The sequence below is a fragment of the Cebus imitator genome, unplaced genomic scaffold (genome assembly GCF_001604975.1).
Source record: "Cebus imitator isolate Cc_AM_T3 unplaced genomic scaffold, Cebus_imitator-1.0 Scaffold310, whole genome shotgun sequence".
Taxonomy (NCBI): Eukaryota; Metazoa; Chordata; class Mammalia; order Primates; family Cebidae; genus Cebus; species Cebus imitator.
Window position 1 is genome coordinate 894,102 of NW_016107625.1, and position 25,987 is coordinate 920,088.

The 25,987-nt window shown below is 36.1% G+C and overlaps 1 protein-coding gene across 2 annotated transcripts in view; it reads right to left on the bottom strand.

The window, feature by feature from the left end:
- The window catches only part of SVEP1 (sushi, von Willebrand factor type A, EGF and pentraxin domain containing 1), a 210,982-nt gene that overhangs the window by 116,676 nt on the left and 68,319 nt on the right, over positions 1-25,987 (bottom strand). For both annotated transcript variants that reach the window (XM_037729541.1, XM_017503374.2), the window contains exons 6-12: positions 19,794-19,973; positions 16,050-16,244; positions 13,829-13,947; positions 9,077-9,206; positions 3,373-3,480; positions 2,150-2,281; positions 1,040-1,234 (exon numbers count right to left, since the gene is read on the bottom strand). In XM_037729541.1, the coding sequence (XP_037585469.1) occupies positions 1,040-1,234; positions 2,150-2,281; positions 3,373-3,480; positions 9,077-9,206; positions 13,829-13,947; positions 16,050-16,244; positions 19,794-19,973 (1,059 nt within the window). The remainder of the gene's footprint in view (positions 1-1,039; positions 1,235-2,149; positions 2,282-3,372; positions 3,481-9,076; positions 9,207-13,828; positions 13,948-16,049; positions 16,245-19,793; positions 19,974-25,987) is intronic.

Genomic DNA, 25,987 nt, shown 5'->3' on the forward strand with positions numbered 1-25,987 from the left:
TTGCACGGTAGACTCAGCACAATGCTCCTGAAGTATTCAGGGACAATGTCTCCTACTAGTATCCCCCAGTCTCAATCTGTGAAAGAGGTGAGTGGTATTGTTTCTGTTTACTATTCTAATTTGGAGGGGAAAATAGCTCTGCCAAGTGGGTTTCATATTTTTTTCGGAGACACTGATATTTAAACTCCATCTATGGTAGTGGATCAAAGATTCACTGCCGGGAATATTTATTTACACTAAATTAATATATTGGGTTATTTTTTGTAACAATGTTATATTTAAACATTGTTTTTATAACAATGTAAATAACAATGTATATTTAATAGTTTTAAATCTAAATCAAATATGAAGAGACTGTGATTGATGTATTTTATTCCATCACATGTTAGATTTTATTTTAAAGTCAGCTCTTCTGCAGACTATGAGAAGATTTTCTCTATATTTTTGTGTGATAGGGTCTTGTTCTGTCACCCAGGCTGAAGTACAGTGATGTGATCAAAGTTCACTGCAGTCTTGAACTCCAGGGCTCACGCAATTCTCCCACCTCAGCCTCCTGAATAGCTGGGATCCCAGGAGCCTACCACCATGCCCAATTAATTTCTTTTTTAAAAATTTTCTGTAGAGTTGTAGGCTGGTCTTGAACTCTTGGGCTGAAGTGATCCACCTGCCTTGGCCTTCCAAAGTGCTGGGATTACAGGTATAAGTCACCATGCCTGGGCACTATGAAACTTAAAATTCATGTTTACAGGTTCAGAATTACACATTATCAAGTGTCTACATATATCTGATAAATAACGAGAGGGCTCAGATGGTTCTGCCTTAAACTGAATCTTGTCCTACAGCAATACAATCTATAACAGGACTCTAGTGGCTAACAGTTTAAATCCAGAAAAGAGCAATTCTCTTATTCACAAACATTTCAAATTCATAACACCATTTTTCACTAATCCCTATTTTAAGGCAATTTTCCTCTTAAACACTTAGAAATGTACATACATTCACACACATTAAAGAAGTTTAGAATAAAAATATAACTTACTGGCACAGTCTGGCCATTCAGTAGTATATGTTGGTTTCCAGACGCCATCTTCATAAGCACAATGATACTTATCAGTAGATCCTTCTGTGAAATCATAGCCCTCCAAGCAAGTTAATGTACAGTTGACTCCAGTACTATCTTGAGCACATATAAAATCCCCATTTATAGGTGTGAATGGAATTTCACAGGGAGAACCTGTGTTAAAAAATTGTATTATTCATATATAATGGTAAAAGAAGTATAAATTAAATTATAGGAGCTTAAGCAGAATTTTGAAAAGGATTCCTCCTGTCTACCACTATTTCTAGAAAAGCTTTTACCATATGTCTTTAGTGTGGGAGAACAACATCATCTGCTTTTTGGTTCCTAGATTGGCATACATTGAAAAGCTGTATCTATGTGTAATTAGAGGTTGTGCATATTTTTATAAAAGGCTGAAAGTACTTCTGACTTGCAGTTGTTATTTATTATTATTTTGAGACAGAGTCTTGCTCTTTCACCCAGGCCGGAGTGCAGTGGTGTGATCTCAACTCACTGCAGCCTCTGCCTTCCGGGTTCAAGCAATTCTTGTGCCTCAGCCTTCTAAGACCTCCTGGGACCATGAGTGCATGCCACCATGTCCTGCTAATTTTTGTATTTTTAATAGAGACAGGGTTTCGCTATGTTGGCCAGGCTGGTCTCAAACTCCTGACCTCAAATGATCCAACCACCTCAGCCTCCCAAAGTGCTAGGATTATAGGCATGAGCCACAATGCCCTGCCCTTATTTTTGACATTCCTTTAATAAAAACAAAAACTAGATAACATTATGCAGCAAATACATTTTCAGAATCTGTTTTCTCAAGTATTTAAAATAGGATTATATCAATAATACATTGTAACCTTACACAAAATGTTAATGAAATGTTAACAAAAGACTATTCTGGGAGAAAAATATTTTTATCTATCACAAGGTCAAGGAATGACAATGGAAAACCTAAATAAAACCTATTTGTCTTCTGACTGTAAAAATCTAATGCTCATATCCTATTTTCTTTCATAAAATAGCGTACTATAACGATCACATGTACCAAATGTTAACTAGAATTCTGGGAGTTTATGAAAACAATACCTCTTATGACAACATGGATATCACATGTCCTGTTATTGCCCGAGGGGTCAGTGGCTGTGTACTGTACTATAGTCTCCCCTTGAGGGAAAAGGTCTCCTTGTGTATGACTTCTGGTAATGACCAATTCAGCCCCTGGAAAGGAAAGAAGGCAGCCAGTTTTTTGGGTTGTAGTCACTTTATTTTATTTTTTTGAAACAGTCTTACTCTGTTGCCCAGGCTGGAGTGCAATGGTGTGAACTCAGCTCACTGCAACTCCCACCACCCAGGTTTAAGCAATTCTTTTGCCTCAGTCTCTGGAGTAGCAGAGATTCCAGGCACTCAACACCACATCCAGCTAATTTTTGTATTTTTAGTAGAGACGGGGTTTCACCATGTTGGCCAGGCTGGTCTCAAACTCCTGACCTCAGGTGATCTGCCGGCCTCAGCCTCCCAAAGAGCTGGAATTATAGGCGTGAGCCACGACGTCTATCCTGTAGTCACTTCATTAGTCTCTTACTTGAAGTTTCATGTCCTACTCATGCAAATCAGTTGGACATTTTGTGTTGCTTTGCCTACTAGTAGAAAATAAAATATTTAATATTATACGGTAACATAGAAATAGTAGATTCAAAAACCCCATTAAATCAAGGCTTTCTTTGATAAACAATTGATTTTCTCAAAGTCCTTTGAGATGATCTACAAAGCAACGAGGCAATAGGTAAGTCTGCTAAAACACTGGGAGTTTAATTAAGAAATTACCTAATTTGCATTTTTGTTGTTTTCTGGGTTTTCCTGAAACCCTTACAATGAACTTCAGCTGTATTTGCTTAGTTTTTTTCTACTTTCTTATGACCTCTTATAATTTTATTCGTCAAGTACTTAAGAACTGAGTCTGAACATACAAATCTGCAGTAGAGATGCTGATAAAATGCATGGTTTATGCCTCTAGAACAACATAAGCATGGAGACTCAAGAAATTCATTAGAATCCTGCTAGGTACAACACCTAGCGCAGGTTCAACAAATGCCCACAGAATACTGAATTAGGAAAACCCTCATGGATAGGTAAGATTACTAATGTTAAATTATAATTATCCTAGCATTAAAACATGTTAACTTATATAATTATTCATCCTCCTTAGACAGTTGTGATGTGCTTTTTCTCTTTTACCCCATTAAAAAGCTTTTTAAAATAAAGAAGAATTCAGTGCTACTATGCTGACGACAAAGTCCCTGTCATCTCACCCGAGTTGTCTGAGAACTGAGGCTCATCCCAGCTTGCGGCATGCACCTTCTCTGAGACCTGGATGGGAGATGGAGATCTGCAGCGGTCTATGACAGGTGGTTCTACATCTAAAGAATGTGAAATCAGACAAATAAGTCACAATTGATATTCAAATATGATGAGGAGGTTTTCAAAAGAGAGCAGAAGTCAGCTTGTGCTAGCAGACAACCTTGCACTTGTAAGAAACAAGGCTGACCCTGTGGCTCTTGATGTGTTTTCCCTGATCTCCAGCATCAAAGGAAAGAGCCACTTTTGCTATACTGCCTCCTACCTGTTGAAGAAAAAAATGCCACCTTTCTAAAATCACCCTGTGCACAAGTGTGTGAAAGGCAATTCCAGACATGGTGGGCATTTAAATTGTGGGTTCTGTCCACAGTCATTGAGCTGACCCAACTGGAAGGGAAGAGAACCATTCCAGGCAAGCTGAAGGAATGAAATGACCACACCTGTCATTCCTGTGATGTTCCTCTTATCTGAAGGGTCAAGACAAGAGCTAATAGATGGCTAAAAGGAAGGACCATGGGCCAGAGATCTGAGTCATGCTGCAGAATAAGCAAGATGCCAGTGTGGGTATGCTATTGCTGGGAGGCCAAAAGGTTATGTCCAGAGGCAGAACACTGGAACTAAAGATTTAAGGGTGACGAATTCTAGGTGAAGACAAAGAACAGAGTGGGGAAATGAGAAAGGATGAAAGCGACAGTACAGGTTAAAGCACTGGGAGTCTGTGTTGCTGGAATTCAGGCTGAAGGGTGGATATGAGGTGGGGTGTGTAAGCCAGGTCTCAAAACCATGATCGAATGTGGTGGAGTTTTGAGGACATCAGAAAAGAACAATAAAGTGAGCATATAATCTAAGCAATACTATTCAGGACATAGGCATGGGCAAAGATTTTATGGCAAAAATGTCAAAAGCAATTGCAACAAAAACAAACATTGACAAATCGGGTCTAATAAAACTAAAGAGCAAGAGCCTCTGCACAGCAAAATAAACTATCATCATCAGAGTCAACAGATAACCTACAGAATGGGGAAACATTTTGCAATCTATCCATCTGACAAAGGTCTAATATCCAAAATCTACAAGGAACTTAAATTTACAAGAAAAAAACCAAACAACTCCAGTGGGCAAAGGACATGAACAGATACTTTTCAAAAGAAGACGTTTATGCGGCCAACAAACATGAAAAAAAGCTCAACATGACAGATTATTGGGGAAAAGCAAATCAAAACCACATTGAGATATCATCTCATGTCAGTCAGAATGGTGATTATTAAAAAGTCAAAAAACAAAACAAAACAAAACAAAAAACAGATGTTAACAAGGCTGTGGAGAAATAGGAAAGCTTTTACAATGTTGGTGGGAATGTAAATTAGCTCAACCATTGTGGAAGACAGTGTGGTGATTTCTCAAAGACCTAGAACCAGAAATAGCATTTGACCCAGCAATCCCATTACTGGCCATATACCCAAAGGAATATAAATCATTCTATTATAAAGATACATGCACACGTATGTTCATTGCAGCACTATTCACAACAGCAAATACATGGAATCAACCCAAATGCCCACCAATGATAGAATGGATAAAGAAATTGTGGTACATATACACCATAGAATACTATACAGAGATAAAAAGGAACAAGATCAGGTCCTATGCAGGGACATGGATGGAGATGGAAGCCATTATCTTCAGCAAACTAACACAGGAAGAAAATCAAACACCATATGTTCTCACTTGTAAGTGGGAGTTGAGCAATGAGAATACATGGACACAGTGAGGGAAATCACACACACTGGGGCCTTTCAGGGGTTGGAGGAGAAGAGGAGCATCAGGCTAAATAGCTAATGCATGTGGGGCTTAATACCTAGGTGATGGGTTGATAGGTGCAGTAAACCACCATGGCACATACATTTACCTATGTTAACAATCTTACACATCCTGAACTTGTATCCTAGAACTTAAAGTTAAAAAAGGGTATATAGAAAGTAATTTTAATCTAATTAGGCATTTTATACATCTGAAATGTTCTTATTACATGCCTTTGAGGTTTGAGGGAGACAGCAAAAATATTTTTCTAATTTTGTAGATGAGGAATGTCAGACTAGGCAAACTTAAGAAACTTACTTGAGGTCAGTAAGCTGTTAAATTGTAGCCACAAGCATTAACACCAAGTATTTCTATCCAAGATATATGCAAATACATACTCTGAAATTAACTGAGCCATACCTGTGAGAATATATGGATTTCCATTTTAAACTAAGTCTTGTGAACATGTGTTCAATTTTTGTCTTTTCCTCATGTTTGTTATTTCATTAGTGCAGACCTTAGGTTTATTACTTTACTACACTGTAAACTCTGTAGACCAGCAATGTAATCTGTTTTGTTCATGGTTAGATCTCCACTAGAGATCTAGTTTATAACAGGTGCTCAAAACAAGTTGCTGAATAAAGGATAAAACAATGTTTACCGCAGGTCAGTGTACTTTGAGAATGCTGAATCAAGTCAATTCACAGCTAAATTTACAAAACTGGCAGTACTCTCTATTTTCCCAAAAGAAATGACAATTGAATATTCTGATATTTTCTGGGCATATCTGGTTTTATTCAGACATTTTAAAGTTAAATTACAGGTGCAGGATGGCAGTAAGGCTCAGTCAATTACTGCCAAAAGAATCAGAGGTGCCAGCAGATGCACCATCTCTGAAGGAGAGGGACCGCCCACTTCAAAGCGAGTGAGACAGCACTCTGTAGCAGTCAAGGAGAAGCGTCCCTGGCTTGCCTCTCATTTGTCAGGGTGACACCAACACCCTGAAGGAAATAAGAAAAATGTAAGATCTGGTGTATTTTCTTTCTCTCTCTGTCTCTGTCTCTCTCTCTCTCTCTCTCACTCCCTACTTCCCTCTGCTTCTGCTTACATCTTCTGCTTCATCTTGCTTCTCCTTACTTCTCTTTCTCTCTCTCTTTTTTTTTTTTTTTTTTTGAGTTGGAATCTCGCCCTGTCACCCAGGCTGGAGCGCAGTGGCATGATCTCTGCCTACTGCAACCTCTATCTCCCGGGTTCAAGTGATTCTCCTGCCTTAGCCTGGGATTAGAGGCATGTGCTGCCACACCCAGGTAATTTTTGTATTTTTAGTAGAGATGGGGTTTCAACATGTTGGCCAGGCTGGTCTCGAATTTCTGACCTCAGGTGATCCACCTGCTTCGGTCTCCCGAAATGTTGGGATTACAGGTGTGAGCCACTGAGCCTGGACCTTTTCTCTCTTTTATAATTTGGAAATTCAGTTAAAGTCTAGTAGATACTCAAGTACACATTTGACATTTCACTATGTTGATTCTTCATTATGAAATATTAAAACTTGGCAAACTCTTGAACAACATTTCCAAGTCTAAAATCACTGTGTCATATTTTTGAAAACCCAACATATTTTTCATGCAACTGGCAAAGCTCATGTTTAAAACAACACTGAAAAGGGAATTTATAAAAACTAAGCATTGTGAAATAGTCTGATTTTTACTAGATTTTTTTTTCCATCTACTTTTACCAACACCTGTAATGTATAGGGTAAGGAAACTGTTTAATATAAGTTAATTATTTCACTAAGTTACTTAACATTTTTAAAACAAAATGAATTTAGCATAAATTTTAAAATGAACATAACAAAAATAGACCTGAGATAAATATTGCAAAATGTCAGTATGTCATCATCTAGCTTTCACACAGAGCTTAAGTTGTGGCAGGCACTGGATCCAGTGGTTTATAGATTATCACTAATTAAAAATCTCACAATATCCCTATGAGGCAATACATTCACTAATCCTATTTTTGGATAAAGAAATTGAGGCACAGAGTGGCAACTGGTCCCCTTGACTGTAAGCGGTGGAGCTAACATGGAGCTAACATGAAGCAGCATGCGTTCAGAGTCCATCTTGTTGTCCGCTACAGATTGCTGCGTCACCTACCTTCCCATGTATTTCGTTTTGGTAATGAGCAGAAGACCAACTGAGAGATAATACAGTAAATCAGGCTCAAAAGATTAAAAAGGACTGATCAGAAGTAGTGGTTATGAGGATGGAGAGAATGAGATATCTGGTAGCTGAAACCAATCGCATCTGATATCTTCTTGGATGTTGTTGAGAAAGGGCAAGGGGTCAAGCATGACTCATATTTTTGTTGGTAGCTAGGTGATTGGTTATGTCCTTTTTTGAGCTAGGAAATAATTTAGGTTTGGATGAGTTTGAAATGCCCATAAAACATTAATATGGCGAAAGTCCAGGAGGCTTTCAGAGTCCAGTTTAGATTTCAGAAAAGAGCTTTGAACTAGAAACAGGAATATGGGAGTTGTCAATTAACAAAACCACTCAGGGAAAAGAGAGAGAGAGAGAGAGAGAGAGAGAGAGAGGAGAGAGAGAGAAAGGCCGGGGCTGAAACCTTAGAGATGATCAACATTTGAGAACTAATGAAGAGAAGGCTGCAAAAGAAATAAAGAAGGTTATGTAAAAATAACAGAGGGAAAAAAAGACAGGAAAGACTAACATCAAAGAAGCTAAGGGAAGGAAAAGGTTTTGATAAGAAGTGTGTGGTTAATAATGTAAAATGTGGCTGGGTGTGGTGGCTCACACCTATATAATCCCAGTATTTTAGGAGGCCAAGGTGAGAGGATCGCTTGAGGCCAGGTTTTTTGAGACCAGCCTGGGTACACAGTGAGACTTCATCTCAACAAACAATTAAAAAAAAAAAGAAGTTAGCTGGGTGTGGTGGCACATGCCTGTAGTCCCAGCTATTCTGGAGACTAAGGCAGGAGGATTGCTTGAGCCTAGGAATTTGAGGCTGCAGTGAGCTATGATTGTGGCACAGCACTCACTCCAATCTGGAGAACGGAGTAAGACCCTATCTCTGAAAAAAATTTAAAATGTAAAATATGAGGAATGATTATGTAAAATGAAGACCAAAAAGTGTGCAGAGTAACACCAGAGATCATTGGTGACTGTAATGACAGTAGTTTATATGAGTGAAGGGGGACAAAAGCCAGACTTGGGTGACTCAGAATAAACGGCAATTAAGAAGAAAGACATGGCAAGCATTGGGAACTTTCATGTGGGCTTTATGGGAAGAAATCAAGAGAAGTGGTGATGGTTAAAGGGTATATAGGTTTCAAACAGGGAGTGTTTTGAGCAGGTTTCATTGCCATTTAGAAGAATCAGTGAAAAGGGAGTCATTGACCATAAAGAAGAAGTGGTCTCTGAGGTTCTGGATTGCTTTCACAAACCTGCCCAAATGATTTTATGAAGACTTACTGTATTAGTCTGTTCTCATGCTGTTCTAATAAAGACATACCTGGAACTGGCTAACTTATAAAGGAAAGAGTTTTAATGGACTCACAGTTCCACATGGCTGGGGAGGCCTCACAATCATGGCAGAAAGCAAAGAAGGAGCAAAGGCACATCTTACATGGTGGAAGTCAAGAGAGCCTGTACTGGGGAACTCCCCATTATAAAACCGTCAGAGCTCGTGAGACTTATTCACGGAATAAGGATAGCACGGGAAAGAGCCACCTCTATGATTCAATTACTTCCCACTGGATCCCTCCTATGACACATGGGAATTATGGGAGCCACAATCCAAGATGAGATTTGGGTGGGAAAACAGCCAAACTGTATCACTTACCGATAACCTTGATATGGAAAATGCAGCTGGCCTGGTTGCCGGATAGGTCAGTTGCTGTGTATACAATAGCAACATCTCCAATTGGGAAAAGATAAGGTGGTGTGAAAGCTGGATGAACATGGATTGACACCTTTTGGAGATACATAAATATTTTGAAAGTTAATGTAAAAAGTGCACTTATTCTTTTTTGATTTACATATTATTAGTAATGTTAACAATGATACAGTATTTCATATAAAGGAAAGGAAAAAGGCACAGTTTTCTGGCACATTTATTTCCAGATTATTCTATTTATATGGTTTACAGAATTGGTACACATTTGAAATGTTGTTCCTTTGTGTTTCAACATAATATCTTAAAACATTTTTTATGATTTTATATAGTCTTTAGAACTTAAGATGATTCTTAAACGTTTCCATAATGTTCTGTAGATAAATATATGATAATTTAAGAAAAATCCATTGAAGGATATTAGTTTGACCCAAACATTTCCACTGTAAACAGTTTTGAAAAAATAATTTTAAAATATTTTTTCTTCTTCTTTTCTTTTTTGATGCATAATAGATGTACATAGTTTCAGGGTACGTGTGATAATTTCACACATTCATATAATTTGTAAAGATCAAATCAGTGTACTTCAGATATCCGTCACCTTAAATATTTATCTTTTCTTATGCTCGAACCGTTAAAATTCTTCTCATCTAGCTATTTTAGAGTATACAATAGATTATTGTGAAGCATAGTCACCTATGCTTTACATATGTAAGACGAGGTCTTATGACTTCTATCAAAACATATATTCATACCTATTAATTCACTTCTCTTAGCTCGCCTTCCCTCCACCTTTTTCAGCCTCTGATAACCACCAGTCTATTCTCTATCTTCATGAGATCCACTTTTTTTTTTGCTCTTTAGATATTTGTCTTTCTGTGCTTGGCTTATTTTGCTTATTTATTAGTTCCTTATAAAAGAATTCCATGAATAGAATTATTAACCCCAAACATTAACATTTTATAAGTAGATAATATAAAATTTCTTTTCCATGTATGGTAACAATTCATATTCCTACTGTCAACCAGTGTCAAAGTTCCCCTGCACATTTTCTGATCTATGTTAAATATTATCCATTTTTGATAAGTCTAAAATGTGGCACCAGGTCATTGTTTTAATTAACTGTTTCTTAATGCCACATGCTAAGATTAAATTCTCATGTTTGCATGTATTATATTTTTTCCTTCTTGAATTGTATGTTTATTTTCTTTATCCATTGAAAAATTGCGATGTACTAAAATCAAATGTTATTAGTATGTTATGTAATAACATTCTAACCTTTGACAAGGTTGAAGCATTTTTCTTTAGTTTGGTATTTGTCTTCTAATTTAAAAGTTTTTTTCAAAACAAATTTAAAAATATTTTGTAGTCAGATATATTTATTTTTCACTATAGTTTAAAAAATATTTGAAGTAAGATTAGAAAGCCATTCATGAAATGATTTGATAAGCATCCAAATATATTTGATGGTAGCTTTTTTAATGATTTAAACTATAATTTGGAAATATATTTTCTGTGTGATATGATTTGAGACTATAACTTTACATCTTAAAAATCACTCATTGATCTTCCTTTATGATATTTTAAAATTTATCTATTATGGAATGGTACTGTACCATTCTGGTGTTTTTATTTTATTAGATATTTTGATTTGATTTCTGATGGACTCAGTTGTTTCAGTTGTTTCTTATTATTCTTTTTGATACTTTAATTTAGGTATTCTTCTAATTTCCACTCCAGAATCATTTTTCATGCTCAAAAATATGTGAATGGTGCCTGTAAAATACACTTATTCTATAAATATTTTGCTTTTTTTCTTCAGAAAAATTAGAACAAAGTATTTTGTTTTTTAATCTACAAATATGGCATGTATTTCCATTTTATTTCATTATTACACCCGTCAATGTTTGATATTTTCCTTTAAGGTGCCATTTACATTTATTTTTAAATAAAAACATAAATATTTTACATTTTATCTTGCTTTTAAGCAGAATCCCTTTTTTTAAGTAACCTATTAATATATATGGCATTACATATTTTATAGAATGGTGTGTGTATGTGTGTGTGTGTGACTTTATCTGTATCTTAGTACTCAAATAGTTATTTTGTCCAGGAAATTAAATCAGGAATACAAAGGATAAGTTTAAAAGTCTCACTCAGGACATAGAGGAAAACTTAGAATACAAATCATGGAATAGATAATAGACATACAGAACAGAAATTACAGAAATTAGAGGTATAACTTATGAATCATCAGTGTTCCTAAAAAAAAAAAAAATCACACACAACAAATGGAATAGGAAAAATGTTGTAAGATTTGGAAGAAAACTTTGATTTGAGGAAATCTATGACTGTATATAAAAGGACTCTTGATGTACCAAAGTTCATAAAGAACAAGCATCACTTAAACAAATCCCAGATGACTTAACATGCAATAAAAAATTCCCACAGCATTCAGAAATAAAATTTTAAAAAGCAGATTAGCTAAAAAAAGAAAATGATCAGCCTATATTATCTTTCTCTTAGTCATTAAATGCTAGTCTGGAAATAAAAGATGTTCTTGTACATGCAAAGGCTTAGTAGATATACCATGTGTATGCACTTTTTCTGAAACAATGGATTTTGAACCTACCAAATGAGATGAATCACAACAAATCCCCCATAAGAGAGAAAAGTCATGGTGTGAAGAACTGCCAACAAACACCAAAACTATGTAAACACAGACTCAGTCTGAAAAATTGTGGTTGTTAAGTGTTATCAAAGGTTATGATTTTTGGAAAAGAATATACATAATGTAAAAAACTATATTAATTAATCTATAATAAATTAGAACAAGAATCCCAGATTATATCAACAAACTGTAAGCGGCTGAAAAGTTAAACTGATAACTTGGTCATTTTACTTGGGTGAAACACAGTAGATACTATTATTTTTTTGCCACAGGTAATTAGGTAATGAAAGGCTTATGCATATTTTTAAAACTTTATTTAAAAGACTATATTCCTTCCATACGTAATTGCAGCTACAGTCAGAAACAGAGATGGGGAGGCATGGAAGGAGGAAAAGAGCATCTATTGCTCCCCCTTCAAGTCACTCAGGCCACCTCTGAGCTGCAAGAGGAAAAAGCTTTGAAGTGAATACAAGATTCAAGTTTGTATTTAGATAGCAAGACTCTTCTTTTTAATTCTTGAAAGTGGTTTTTAATTTTGGAAAGCTTGTGACTGTAGAAAAATAGTTATTTTCTACTGGTGCCTTTCCTAGTTCAGACTATTCAGTATCAGTTACACAATTATAGTTTTGATTACTTCGTACATATAATTTAGCATCCTATTTTTCTACCAAGAAATTTTCTCTTTTTGGAAATTTTCTTAGGAAAAAATCAAAGACAAAGACATAGTACAAGGATCTTCATGACAGCATCATGAGTTCTTTCCGTTTGTTCTTTCTTACCCTGCCTTGAGTTCATGTTCTATTATTACAATAAATGTAGTGTTTTTGTTTTTGTTTTTGTTTTTTTTCTTTTTGGCCAATTGTCTAAACTGCCTTGTTTCTCTGTCCCCTTTTCTTTCAAAACTCTGTATTATAAAGAAACCCAATTATTTACATTTTTCATGCTTGTGCCAGAGAATCACATCAATTTCAGAGAAATTCACACAATAGTGCAGATTTATCTCTCTATAAGTTTAAGATCACAAAACTCAAATGGACCCCAAACAGTAGCCAAATAATCCTAGTATATCTCTCTGGTCTGCTCACTCTCCTTCTCAGAATGAGTTTTTCAAAACGTCTCCATTCTCTGAAAACTTCAAAACTCTCTCAATTTTTCCCTTTAGTAATGCTCCAGGTCTGATCACTTTCTGAACAGAAACCATTTGCAATGGATTGTCCCTTCTTTTCCTTGTATATTCAACTTCTCCATCTCAATTGGTTCTTTCCATTTCTATTTTTATTCTTTTAACATTCTTCTCCCATGGGGTAGGCTGAATAATGGCCTCACAAAGATCATCAATGTTCGATTCCCTATAACCTATCAATACATTATCTTACATGGCAAAAGGGACTTAGCAGACATGGATAAATACCAAGTTTTGTTCCTGGGTGTGTCTAGGAGGGTGCTGCCAAAGGAGATTAACATTTGAGTCCGAGGCCTGGGAGAGGCAGACCCACCCACAGTCTGGATGGGCGCCATCTAATCAGCTGCCAGTGCAGCTAGAATAAAGCAGACAGGAGAAGGTGAGAAGAGCAGACTTGTTGAATCTTCCAGCCTTCATCTTTCTCCCATGCTGAATGCTTCCTGCCCTCAATCATCGGACTCCCAGTTCTTCAGCTTTTGGACTCTTGGACTTATACCAGTGGTTTGCCAGGGGTTCTTGGGCCTTGGCCATGAGCTGCACTATCGGCTTCCCCACTTTTGAGGTTTTGGGACTTGGACTGGCTTCCTTGCTCCTCAGCTTGCAGATGGCCTATTGTGAACTTCATCTTGTATATTTTTCAATTAGAAAGAGATAGCATTGGTGTTTCTTATTCAATACTCCTTAATAAACTTCCTGTCATATATATATCTACCCTAGTAGTTCTGTCCCTCTAGGGAAGCCTGTTACAAGTATTATCATGAGTATATTATTAAGTCTTCAACACACATATCTGCAGCATATTTATAATTGATTTGAAAAAGGATGCACATAATTGCACAAACCTTACCTTTTCACCAGAGTTGTCTTTAGCTATTGGAATTTGCCAGGTAACATTGGCAGAATCTTGCTGTTCCAGAGTCTTAGCCTCTATGTCTTTAGGACAGTTGATTTGAGGAGCCTCGACGTCTAACTCAGAAAATAAACAAATCGATTAATACACTGATATGTAGTTTTAGGTCATTTAAAGAAGAGGTAAAAATCTAGTTATATTTATACATCGTGACACATTTGTCCATCCCAGTTACTGATTGCTTGGAATCTGCCCCTGCCTGTCTTCCCGATCATTTATCTCAGCATGGCTTACGAGCCCAATCCTGAACTGGTACCTATTGACCTCTTAGCCGCATTTCTTCCATTTCTCCTACTGGAACTCACTCTCCACGTCGAGTTGCTGTCAGGCCATGACCTTCTTTTACCTAGGCCTTTCCCATGTTCTTTTATTTGCCTGAATTAGTGCCCTATTTTCCCTTTACCTGGATGAGTACTACTTGCCCTTGAACTCTCCGCTTAGACACAGCTCCTCAGGAAGCTCCTGCTGATTCCACAGGCCCATGTGAGGTGCCCACTCCACAACTTCCTGTAGCCCTCTGGACTTCCCAACCATAAAACTCAACAAGCTATTTTGAAATTGAATTTTCTTCCTCAGTAGAATTTAAGTTATTTGAAGGTTAGGATGTCTTGTCCCACTGTCTTATATGGTACCTGGCATGTAATAGGAGCTTGAGAAATAATTTTTGGATGAAATAAATTTAAAAATGAATGCTGACTATGACAGGAAAAAACTACACTTGAAAATGAGGCTGTCAAGTAGAATTAACTAGCAGAAACTGAAATGTACTGTCAAAGCAAACAACAAATTAAAGCCAATGATATTTTTTACTTTATACTTTAGGTGCTGAATTAGATGTGCTAACATTACACAGATGCACACCAGTCATGGTAGTGCTGAAGTTTTAACTATATAGTAAAATACATCTTTTATTTTAAGTTATGTTAAATTAGGTCTTCTGTAACTACTGGCTGAATACATCAGAATTGATTTCATTGTGTCTCATATCTTCTTGTTTCTTCAAAATTTTGTTGAATTTATATTTTCTTTTTATCAAAGGGGCTTATACTTGGACAATATTCTCCCATAGGAACACATAGTAGTGTATTAACTCTGAAAAAATTTTTAAAAAGTATTTGATTTTCCATTCATGCTTGACCAGACTTGGAATCTAAAGTTTATATTAATTTGCTCTCCATATCCTGTACACATTGCTACATTTCCTTGCGGCATTTAAAGTTGTAAATGAGATAGGTAATGTGAATCTAATTCTTGTTTCTTTTGTGCAGTTTCTTTCTTTCTCCCTGGAAGCTTATTTAAGATATTCTCATTAACTCTACAACTCAGAAATTTCACTAGGAATAGTCAAAACATGCCAACCCAATACGTAGAAGCTATTTGTGTTCTAAAGGATTAAGCCATTCTCTAGCTCAGAGAAATTTTCTTCACTTCTCCTCCATCTCCTCTCCTCTTTCCTTCTGGAACTCCTTATTAAATGGATATTAGGGTTTTTCCTTCTGTCACTGGTATCCCTTAACTTCCACCTTCTTCGTTTGATCAATTAGGAAATTGAAGTGCTTTCTTTGTTTACTCATTCAGTTCTCCATTGTGAGGAAACTCTCAGTTTGGTCTTTTAAATTACTAATACTGTTTTCCATAGCATTCGTTCCATTCATCTGTCCCTTTCCTTCTCTTACAGATAGCTATGACATTCTTTATTTTAACTTATAAGAACTCTTTCTTGTTTTCAACAACTCCTTTTTCATAGTGGTCTGTTCTTGTTGTGGGGAAAATGGCAATGTCCTCTTGTGAATGAAGTGTGATGCCAGGTTTCAAAGTGCTGATAGCTTTTTTTTTTTTTTTTTTTTAAATCAATTCAGTCTCATCTGCTTTATACAGACCAAGACTTCCCTAAAGATTGTAGTCTTATGGAAAACTTATCTGATTTTCAGCTCTACTTTCCTTATTTGTGTATTTCTTCTGTCATTGTCTGGCATTTTGTAATTGGATTTTGTAAATCCACCACTGAACCAGAAATCCTCACGGTGCATATTGAGGTAAAACCTACCATATTATTATGGGTTTGCAGCAAAAGTTACAAAGAAGGATTGTCCTATTCTGCACCCATATGGCATTATTTAAAAATTTGAGTTTTAACCTCACCAGCATAGAGACCTACCTTTACACACAGCTGTCTGAATTCCAACATTCCATTTTCCAGAAGTGGTACATCTCAATACTTTGACTCCAGATAAAGTGAACCCTTGGCGGCAACTTACATAGCAGATCGTCCCAAATTTGGCTGGCTGCTTGCCACAGTTGTGAGGAGATATGATCACATCTTTGGGCGTCTGAAAGGTGGAGCAGTGGCGCTCTACAGTAGAGAAATGACAGAGAATGTTATTCATGTTCCCACAAATTGCAAATGCCATGGATTATTTTTACCCAAGAAAAATACAATTATGCTGCCTTGGAATTTACATAAATTGCTAAATGATAACTATATATGACATTGAACATATCATGTATTGTAAATAACACTAACATATACATCCTTAGTTATCTTTTGCTATTTCTACCAGTGCATCGAAACTTTTTAAAACTTCTGGTATTTTAATCAACACTGATTATGATTTTTATCATTTGCTTGGAGCACATTCATTTGGTTTGCAGAATATTATGCTATGGCTTAGAAGTGGAAAGTAGTAAATTGAATTCCTTATTTCATGGATTAAGTGATATATTCAGCAGTCTTTATTTTATGAGCATTTTGGTGCTATTTTTAAGCAACTGTATGATGAGAGAAGTTTCTGATAGCCTTCCTAAAAGCACTGTGTTATATTAAGGGCCTTGACCTTGATGCTATATTTAGCAAAGAAAAAGAATAGCAGATGAATTAGGCAGAATGCAGATAGAATGGAAAGTCAAGGCTAGGACTTAATACAGTGTATGTGAGGTGGGCGGTGCGTGCACACACCCAATGCACAGTTGTTTTGTGTAGTAGAGAATCTGCTGGCAGCATTACTCACATCTTTAGTCTGTATTTTCCATATTATTGGAATAACTGAATAAATAGCTAACATTTATTCAGTACCTACTATGTCCCAGGCATTATTCCAAGCACTTTGCATGTATTGACTTATTTAATCATATGCTGTAAGAAGTATTCCAACTACAAATGAAAACTGAGCACACCAGTAACTTCCCTAAGGTCACCACACAAGTAAATGGCAAAATCCATGTGCTCCTAATCACTCCACTGTCATATTTCCTCTGTGAAATAATCTCTTTCCAAACTGCGCAGCAAAAGCCATTCTTTTCCTGAGAAATGTTTGTCTATTTATTTCTGCAGTGTGAACTGCATGCCTGCCCAGACCTCCTAGTCTACTTTGATCAACAGGAAAATCAAAGCTAAATTTGTGGTTCAAATATGACGACGATGTGGGACTCGCTATCCTTTATTTAGGGCTGGCTCTATATAAAGTAAGAAAAAAATTTTTTGGCTATCAAAGTTGTTGAAGATTTTTTTTTCTTTTTGCTTGTTTATGGTACTTTCAATGAACACGTCTTTAACTTTTATAAAGTCTAATCTACTGAGTTTTTTAAAAAAGTATTTCCATTGCTTTTATACTTAGTAAGTTCTGAGATTAGTTAGCATTCACTTACATGTGTTAAATATAGTCTTTTCTAGGTTTTAATGGTTTTATCTTTTACCTATGAAGAATTTATTTTGGTGTTCAGTGTAAATTAAAAACATACAGAAAAAACTTTATTATGTTTTGTATTTCACAAGGAGCCAGTCACTTTTCCCTTATAATCAGCTGAATAAATCAAGTTTTCCTCAATTGACCTGTGATCCTTCCTTAATTATACTCTGTATGGCAGTCCTTGCATATTGTTAATCTTTGCAGATTAAAAAATATTTAAAAACCTGGTAGAGCTATTTTCTATTTACTATTCCTATTACTCTTTTTCAAACTGATTTTAGTGATTTTTGACTATAGTATTTTTCTAGATGAATCCTAGAATCACTACCTAATTCCAAAAGGTCAAAAAAGAAAATCTCTTTTAGGCTATTGAATGAGTTTGCATTTTACATATGTGTGTGTGTGTGTGTGCATGTGTGTGTGTATATATATATTTTACACATATGTAAAAGTTAAATTCTTTATGTATATATGAAATATATTACATTCATATATATGTAATATGTTATTTCTATTACATATATATGTAATACATATATATGTAATATGTTCTCTCCTTACATAAATTTGGAAAGGACGTAACCTAAATATATATGTATTTATATTAATATAATTAATATAAATATATATAAATTATGAAATATAAAACATAATATATAAATGATATATAAATATAAATAATTTAATATAAATACATAATTTGGAAAGAACTTAACACTTTGATAATATTTTATATAAATATTAAAATGTTCTTTTCATCTTTCAGTAACATTTTTCTGGTTTGCTTAATACGGATTCCACACATTTCTATTTAAGGTTATTCTAACATATTTTATATTTTCCATAGATCCTTTGAATGTCATATTTTACCATATGTTCTGTTCATCATTGTATATAGGAAAGCTGTTTGTTTAATATTTTTTTGAAATCTCTACTGGCAGATATATTTGGTATTCTTATGGCTTTAATGCACTCTCATTGATTAGCAGATTCACTCTGTTTTTTGGGTGGGGGATAGACTTATAGTCTCCAAATGATGATGATTTTGAATCCCAATATCTCTAATCTCATAATTTCTCACAACACTAAAGCTTAGAGAATGGTACTAAACAATGTGAGTATATTTTTCTTTTTCCAGATTTGATAAGACTATCTATTTGTCTCTCCATAAGTGGCTGCAGGTTTCAGATTGACATTTTTTATTAAATGAATTATATCAATATGAATTTTTAAAAATTTTTACTGAAAATGTGTTTTAAATGATAATGAATTTTTATGCTCCAAGCAACCATACAATTTTCTTCCAATATGATATAATGAAGTAATTTATTATATTGATAGATTACTTAATTTTAACTTCTTTTTGCAATCCTAGAATAGACTCTACTTGTTTTGGCAGACTATTCTTTTTTCAATATGGGTTGATAGTATGTTTGCTTTTATAGTTATACATAAGGTTGGTCTATAACTTTCTATTTTTTTGGTAATAATTGTCAGTTTAACAAATAATTATAGTTTAAGAATATGAATTGGCTGGTTTTCCATTATTTGGGCCAGGCTGTATGGTATGGGAATTTCTTAGAAAAATTTTATTTTTGAATTTTTCTTGCTTATATTTTAAATTCTATTTTATTACTTTATTTAAAGCTTTGCTTCTTAATTACTCTACTGCATCCCTTCTCCCTTTATAGTTATTTTTCATTTACTTAAACAATGATTGTTATATCCTTCTTTCAATTTTTCTTGCAGTTGTTTTTTCCTTAACTTTTCAGTTGAATGTTCAGTTATTTTTATTTGTTCTTGTTTAATAATAAAGCAACTTTTAAGATTCAGTGGTTCCTAGTTTTGTCCTTCCATCAAGAAGGTAAATGTAAAACAGGTCTAACAAAGCAACAGAATTATGTGGCATTTGCCTTTTTAAAGCAATCCATCCAAATTGGCCTCAATTAAAACTAAGAAAAAAATCATGGTCATTTGAAGGTATAAGCTTCTGTGAATTAGAATATAGAATTCATTGTAGAAGTTCCTTTACTAGTGGAGAGGAGTAGGACAACACATTTGTTTTTGCATCTGTAACACCTGCACCTGTACATGGGGATGTGTGTTTATTATACTCATTACCAGCTAGTGTTGTGTTCTAGGTCTTCAGAGAATACTGGAGAAATCAGAGCAGAGGAAATGAATCACCCAAGGCATTACACCTTTTAGAAACTTACCTGTGCACCGTGGTTCTGGCCCATCCCACTGGCTGTTTCCTTGACAAGTAAGCTTATCATTGCCTTCTAGTCTGTACCCTTCGTCACAGGCAACCAAACATGTTGTCTTATAGAACATTTCCCTTGTAGAACAGCTGATGCGGCCATGTTTGGGCTGGTGGAGACGAGGGCATGTTCTCACTATATAAAATGAAAACAATTAGATAACATTTCATTAAATAAGAATTAAAATAATAATTGTAAGTTTGGTAATGTCTGCACATTGCAAGCAAGACGATTTTCTTTTCTCAAAATGGCAAATGATACATAATACACCACCATCTTTTGAGTTCTTATGGTACAATTGAAAGTTCATGTTTTCCAGGTTCATCCATGTCCCTACAAAACCATCATTCTCAGCAAACTGACAGAAGAGCAGAAGATCAAACACCGCATGTTCTCACTCATAGGCGGGTGTTGAACAATGAGAACACATGGACACAGGGAGGGGAGCACTACACACTGGGGTCAGTTGGGGGGAAATAGGGGAGGGACTGTGGGGGGTGGGGAGCTGGGGAGAGATAACTAGGCCACATTCTAACAGTTCCTCAAGTATTCCCAGCCAGCTAAAACTATTTGCAAGACAGGGCCATTGAGACCAGAATACCTTTGAGAGGTCTTCCTTTGCTAAGGTCAAATCATAAAATTACCAGATTATCAGATAGCAAGGGGAGAAATGCCAGATGTAGGTGATGGGGAGGAAGGCAGCAAATCACACTGCCACGTGTGTACCTATGCAACAATGTTGCATGTTCTTCACATGTACCCCAAAACCTAAAATGCAATAAAATAAACAAATGGGAAAAAAAAGAAAGTTCATGTTTTATCAAATGCATTGCCCAAATAATATCACTGCATGTAGCCCTCTGCCCACAGGTGGGAAACTTAATCCATCTAAAGGGCCTGACCCTATATAGAAGATAGTAACTACAGATTGGAGGTGACTACAAAAGGGAGGCACCTGACACTCTTAGCCGGGCCTTTCCTGTGAGTTTTTCAGGCTACATTCCAACAAAAGGAAGAGGTCTTACCCAGGACAGAGTTTTTAGATTCATGATCAGCTTGGTTCATAGACCTCATGGTCATATGCTAGGCCTTCTAATAGTGTTAGCCTCCGCAAAACTGCCCAACTTCTGCAGTCTTCAGTTCCATTATGCTACTGTCTAACGCAACTCTTGTTCTTCTAGCTTTTTCACTTCTCCTTCCCACATGTATTCCTGCCAATCATAGTTCATGATGCTAATCTGGACTTATGCATTAATAACAGTTTGTTTATTTTTGTTGCTGTGGTAGAGACTTATAGTTGCCTAACCAATAGCTATTCTTGCCAGTTTTATCAAGCATAGTAATATGACCCACGAGAAGATTACAACTCTCTACCTCAACTAATCAGATACACTGATATTGAGCAGGACTTCTCAGAAAGCTTTTTGAAGAGGGCTGTCTCAACTGAGAGAGTACTTCTTTCCCTTACCTGCTTCCCTCTCCTTTTCTTCCACAATACAGACATGAGGAATGGTAGCCCAGCATACTAAAGTATAAGTATATGATACTATGGGAATGTATCATGCACCATGATTGTAAAACAAAAAGTATAGGAAATCCGGGTCTCTTATAACAGTGGATCACCTACTTCTGTCCTTCTTCTAGTTGAAAGAAAATGAATCCTCAATTGGCATAAGACATTGTTATTTGGGTCCATGATAGTAGCTATACACAATTTCTAATTCCTTCTGCCCAGCATCCATGACCTTCTCCTTTGTTAAATTTTTAGGGAAAGCTCTTTCCCCTCTCTTGTCTCATTGGATGTATGTGTGCTCCAAATGTACTCAGGGTTAAAGCATATATCTAGGAGCACATTTTCCTGGCCAGAGAAGTGAGCAGGCACAACTGGTGACATAGTTTTCTTCACCTTCTTTGAATTCACCATGAGAAAGCAGTAGGAAGGATATTCACTAAACTGTGAATGCTGAAAATGCCTCTACACCTCAGCCAGCCTCAACATCACCATCAGAAAAGGTGCCATCGGGTACCCAGAGAAACCTGCATTTCTGCAGTTCTGCCACCTTTGAGTCTCTGTCCTCAACACTACATCAGAGAAGCTACAGGAGAGCACTCACACCACTCCAGCCTCTGCAGATTCCCAAACGATGTCTGTACTCTGAGTTTTCCTAGTAAGAGTCCTCAACTGCCCATTGAAACCCAAAAATGTGTGTTAGAGTCCATTTCCTGTTAATTCAATCATGCCTTATTCCTGTTGATGGCAATCTCTTAGAAAGCCCAAGGCTCCCTAGTCATCCCCCATCCACCAGGCTTATCCACATACAGCTATGATCCAAATCTATCCCCACAGACCCTTGCACCTGCCCTGTGGAATAGTGATCAGTTTCAGTAAATCCCCTCATACCCTAAACTTCCTTTTGAGCTACTTTTTCCTACATTGTATTACCCTAATGAAAATTGCATTGTCCCTATAACAGGGACTGGAGGTGAAGAGGTATCTCTGTTGCTCCTTATTATCTTCCCAGATCATTCTCTCTCCTTCCTTCCCAAAAACTTCCAGCTCCTTTGAAGTATCATATTATATAACCAACATCTTTTAAATTCTCTCTCTGTCTCTCTCTCTCTCTCTCTCTCTCTCTCACACACACACACACACACACACACACACACACACACACCCTTTAATGATTTCCACAGCTATGTAAATGATCATTCTGGCATCCTGGAGTCATATTCCTAATCTCTTCTTTTCTAACAATCATGTCCTTCACCTTACCTCAGTTCCTACAATTGCCATGCCCTCTAGACCTCACTGTCACCAGTCCAAGTTTCCTAGTCTCTCACAATCACCTCTTACCTTCCTGGATCGCTCCTTCAAGTGCTTCAACTCCATCAGTTTCCACACCTTACAGGAGCCTTTGATCTATCCTGTTCCATTTCTCCTCTTCAGAGAAAACCATCTAGAAAGAGTTTATAATCTTGTCCTATACTTCTTTTCCTCTAGTTCTTAGATTTTCTCCATTCAGGGATTCCAAGCAGGGGAAGGAGGGAGGAACGTAAAGTAGAAAAGAAAAGCTGTGAAGAAGGGAGGGGAGGAGAAGGGAAAGAGAAAAGGAGAGGAAACACAGGTGGAGGAGATGAAGAGGAGTGGAGAAGAGGAAGAGCAGGGCAAGGGAAGGGGAAGTCAGAGTAGGAAGAGAGGGTAGAGTAGGGGGAGGGGAAAGAATAAACAGAGAATAAGAAAGAGGAAGATGGGGAAGCTGTCAAGACCAATGGAAAATGCACTCTCTCAGTCAGAAGGCATGCACATTCATCATGAACAGAGACTGGAGAGGAAAAGAGAGTCAGTGCCTGTTGAATATGCCAAAAGATGGGCACATATATTCATCTTGATAGATTGTAGATAGAATCCTACAAGCGCTGCGCATCATAGTACAAAAGATAGAAATAACCCCTACAAAAGAATAAAGTTCCATTTCCTCTCAGAGGACACTTGTAACAATCTCTAAAGATTTTTGAAGAAAACTTTTGGAACTCAAGAATTTTATTGAGACTCTGGGTGGGATATATATTTTCTTCTACTTTTCTGCATTCGCCAATTGTTCATACCATGCATGTATTTATTTATGTTGAAGACAACCTTAAAATAACAGGAAAGGAAGCTGAGGGTAAAATGTTCAAGTGTGTATTCAACTGAAGTCATTGTTGGAATTTATTCCACAGGACCCCATTCAAATTATATTAATCAGCAGATCATAAATATTGTGTGCATTAAATAAAAGTTTAGGATCAATTATTCTTTAGAGAAAATGCAAGAGTTATATTAAAGATTAAATCATAAACTCTAGCCTCTTTTATCCCTGGAATGGTTTGGACAAAAGTCAAGTATTAATAAAAAATGACTAAAAACATTTTGCCTTCCATGTTTCAATTTTTCCTGAATGTGCCCATTACACAAATAGAATCTTTATTGTGTCTATCAAGTGCATGGAACCATCTTGTCTTCTGCATTTTAACTTTGACTGAGTGTGTCCTTCACGTGTAGCACAATGCTAAGTGTGAGGTGAGATTAAAAGGTGAGTCAGATAAATACTGATGTATAAAATCTGGAAAACCATATTAAACAATGTTTTGGCTTCAACAAACTGCCGAGATGACTCCACATTTCCTAATCTGAGACAAAATGGATTTATTACTGATAATAAATTAGAGTTGGTGCCTCATACAAGTGCAAATTATACTGCTTCTCAAATGTTGGTTTTAATAAACTTCCATTGCTCTTCAGTGAAAACAAAGCATATGCAATAATTTCTATATAGTCCTTAAACATTTTATACTATTTTTCACTCCAAAATGACTACTTAATACCATTTTAGTAGAAACACACTTCTTAAAGAATTTTCAACTTGTTTTTTTTTCATTTCAACAAGCCAAAAAATCCTAACATTTCTTGACTTACATTTATGTTAACACAATCCCTAAATATTTATTTGGTCTTTGTAGAAAACAGCAAGAGAACAGTCTACTTGACATAGACAATGTAAGAAGCTACTCTGGTTCCCATTTTAAAGACTAATCAGATTTTTTTTCCCAGACACATGCTTCCTGTTAGTTTCCAAATTGTGATAGTATCTATTACTGAAAATAAAATAAATCTGATATTAAATGTAAGGTTCTCATGGTTTGAATCTTCTCAGGTTTAGTTAGTTAAGACTGAGGAACCACAAAATAATCCTTTCCTGTTTAGAAAGAAATGCAGAATTCAGATGCAACTGAAAATGAGTATAAGTGCTTTAAGAAGGCTACATAGGAAAAATGAGGATCAGAAGTTAGCAATTACTAGTCAACATCCACAAAAACATTAACAACGTAACACGACGTTTGTAAAAGGCTTTAGATTTTATGCAAGTCTTCCATTTCTGCCTTAATCTTGCAAATATTCTTGAGAAAATATAACAAAAATTATTCACTGTTCCTAAAATTAAATCTGTAAAAATATACTACTTCCTCCATACTACAAACCAGGAAACAGAAATTAATTCCTACTCAACTGGCATATTTCATTGAATCTCCCTTGTAAGACACAGCATTCTTTCATGTGCCACTAATGAAGAAACAATAATGCCAAGTAAAGGGTTTGCTAGCACTGATTTTAAGATGCATCTCCATTTTAGCATTGTTAAAATGTTTTAAAAATGTGTTTCAGATTTAGCAAAATATGGTATGTGTTTCGTAGAACAGTATCTCATGTAACTAAATTCATTAAGCATTAGTGGAAGTGTAAGGGCCTGGGCAAATATCTTCATTCAGTACAACTGGTAGGTTAGTAGTAGCTTTGGTGGTGAAGTTGAATTGTAGCATCTCTCCTTATTCTGTTTGAAATTATTTTATCTATACTGGAATTGCAATTGAAATTACATAAAAGAGAACAAGCATGCTTTTTTTGTAAGGGTCTCATTCTGTCACCCAAGCTGTAGTGCAGTTGTGCAATGATGGCTCACTGCAGCCTCCAACTCCTGTGTTCAAGTGATCCTCCTGCCTCAGCCTCCTAAGTAGCTGGGATTACAAGCTTGTGCCACCACACTCATGCATGCTTTTTAATATGAAGTGACAGAAGCAGGTCATCAATGTATATACTGTATTTATCAATGTACATCAATGTATACATTTATCAATAAGTGTATTTGTTACACTCAAGTTTTCATTCATTCACCAAAGGGATCATCAATGATTGAGGGGCAAAAATACATTCTGTGCTCATAATGAATTCAGTTTAGCAGAGGGAGTAGACAAGCTAATTACTAATAAAAGTGTGGTGCTTCGTATTGTGACAAGTTAGTTAACACTGGGAAACATGTTTCCCAGAATCCCTTTATTGTGGTTCCAAGTTAGGGTTGATCAAAAAAGGAACTTGCACTTAATTTTGGAAGGCAGAAGTGAGGAAGGGGTCATTGTCGTCAGTCAGTGATAGAAAAATGCAGCAATGCCCAGGGGCTTCCAGCTTGGCCTTGATTGCCTCCATTCCACACCCCTACTGCTGATCCTATGACCAGTGGCGGCCCCATGTTCATTGCAGGGTTCTTGGCTTCAGAGCCACAGGGGCTGCACAGAGGTAAAGCTTCTCTTAGAGCTTCCATGAGTTACTCCTTAGC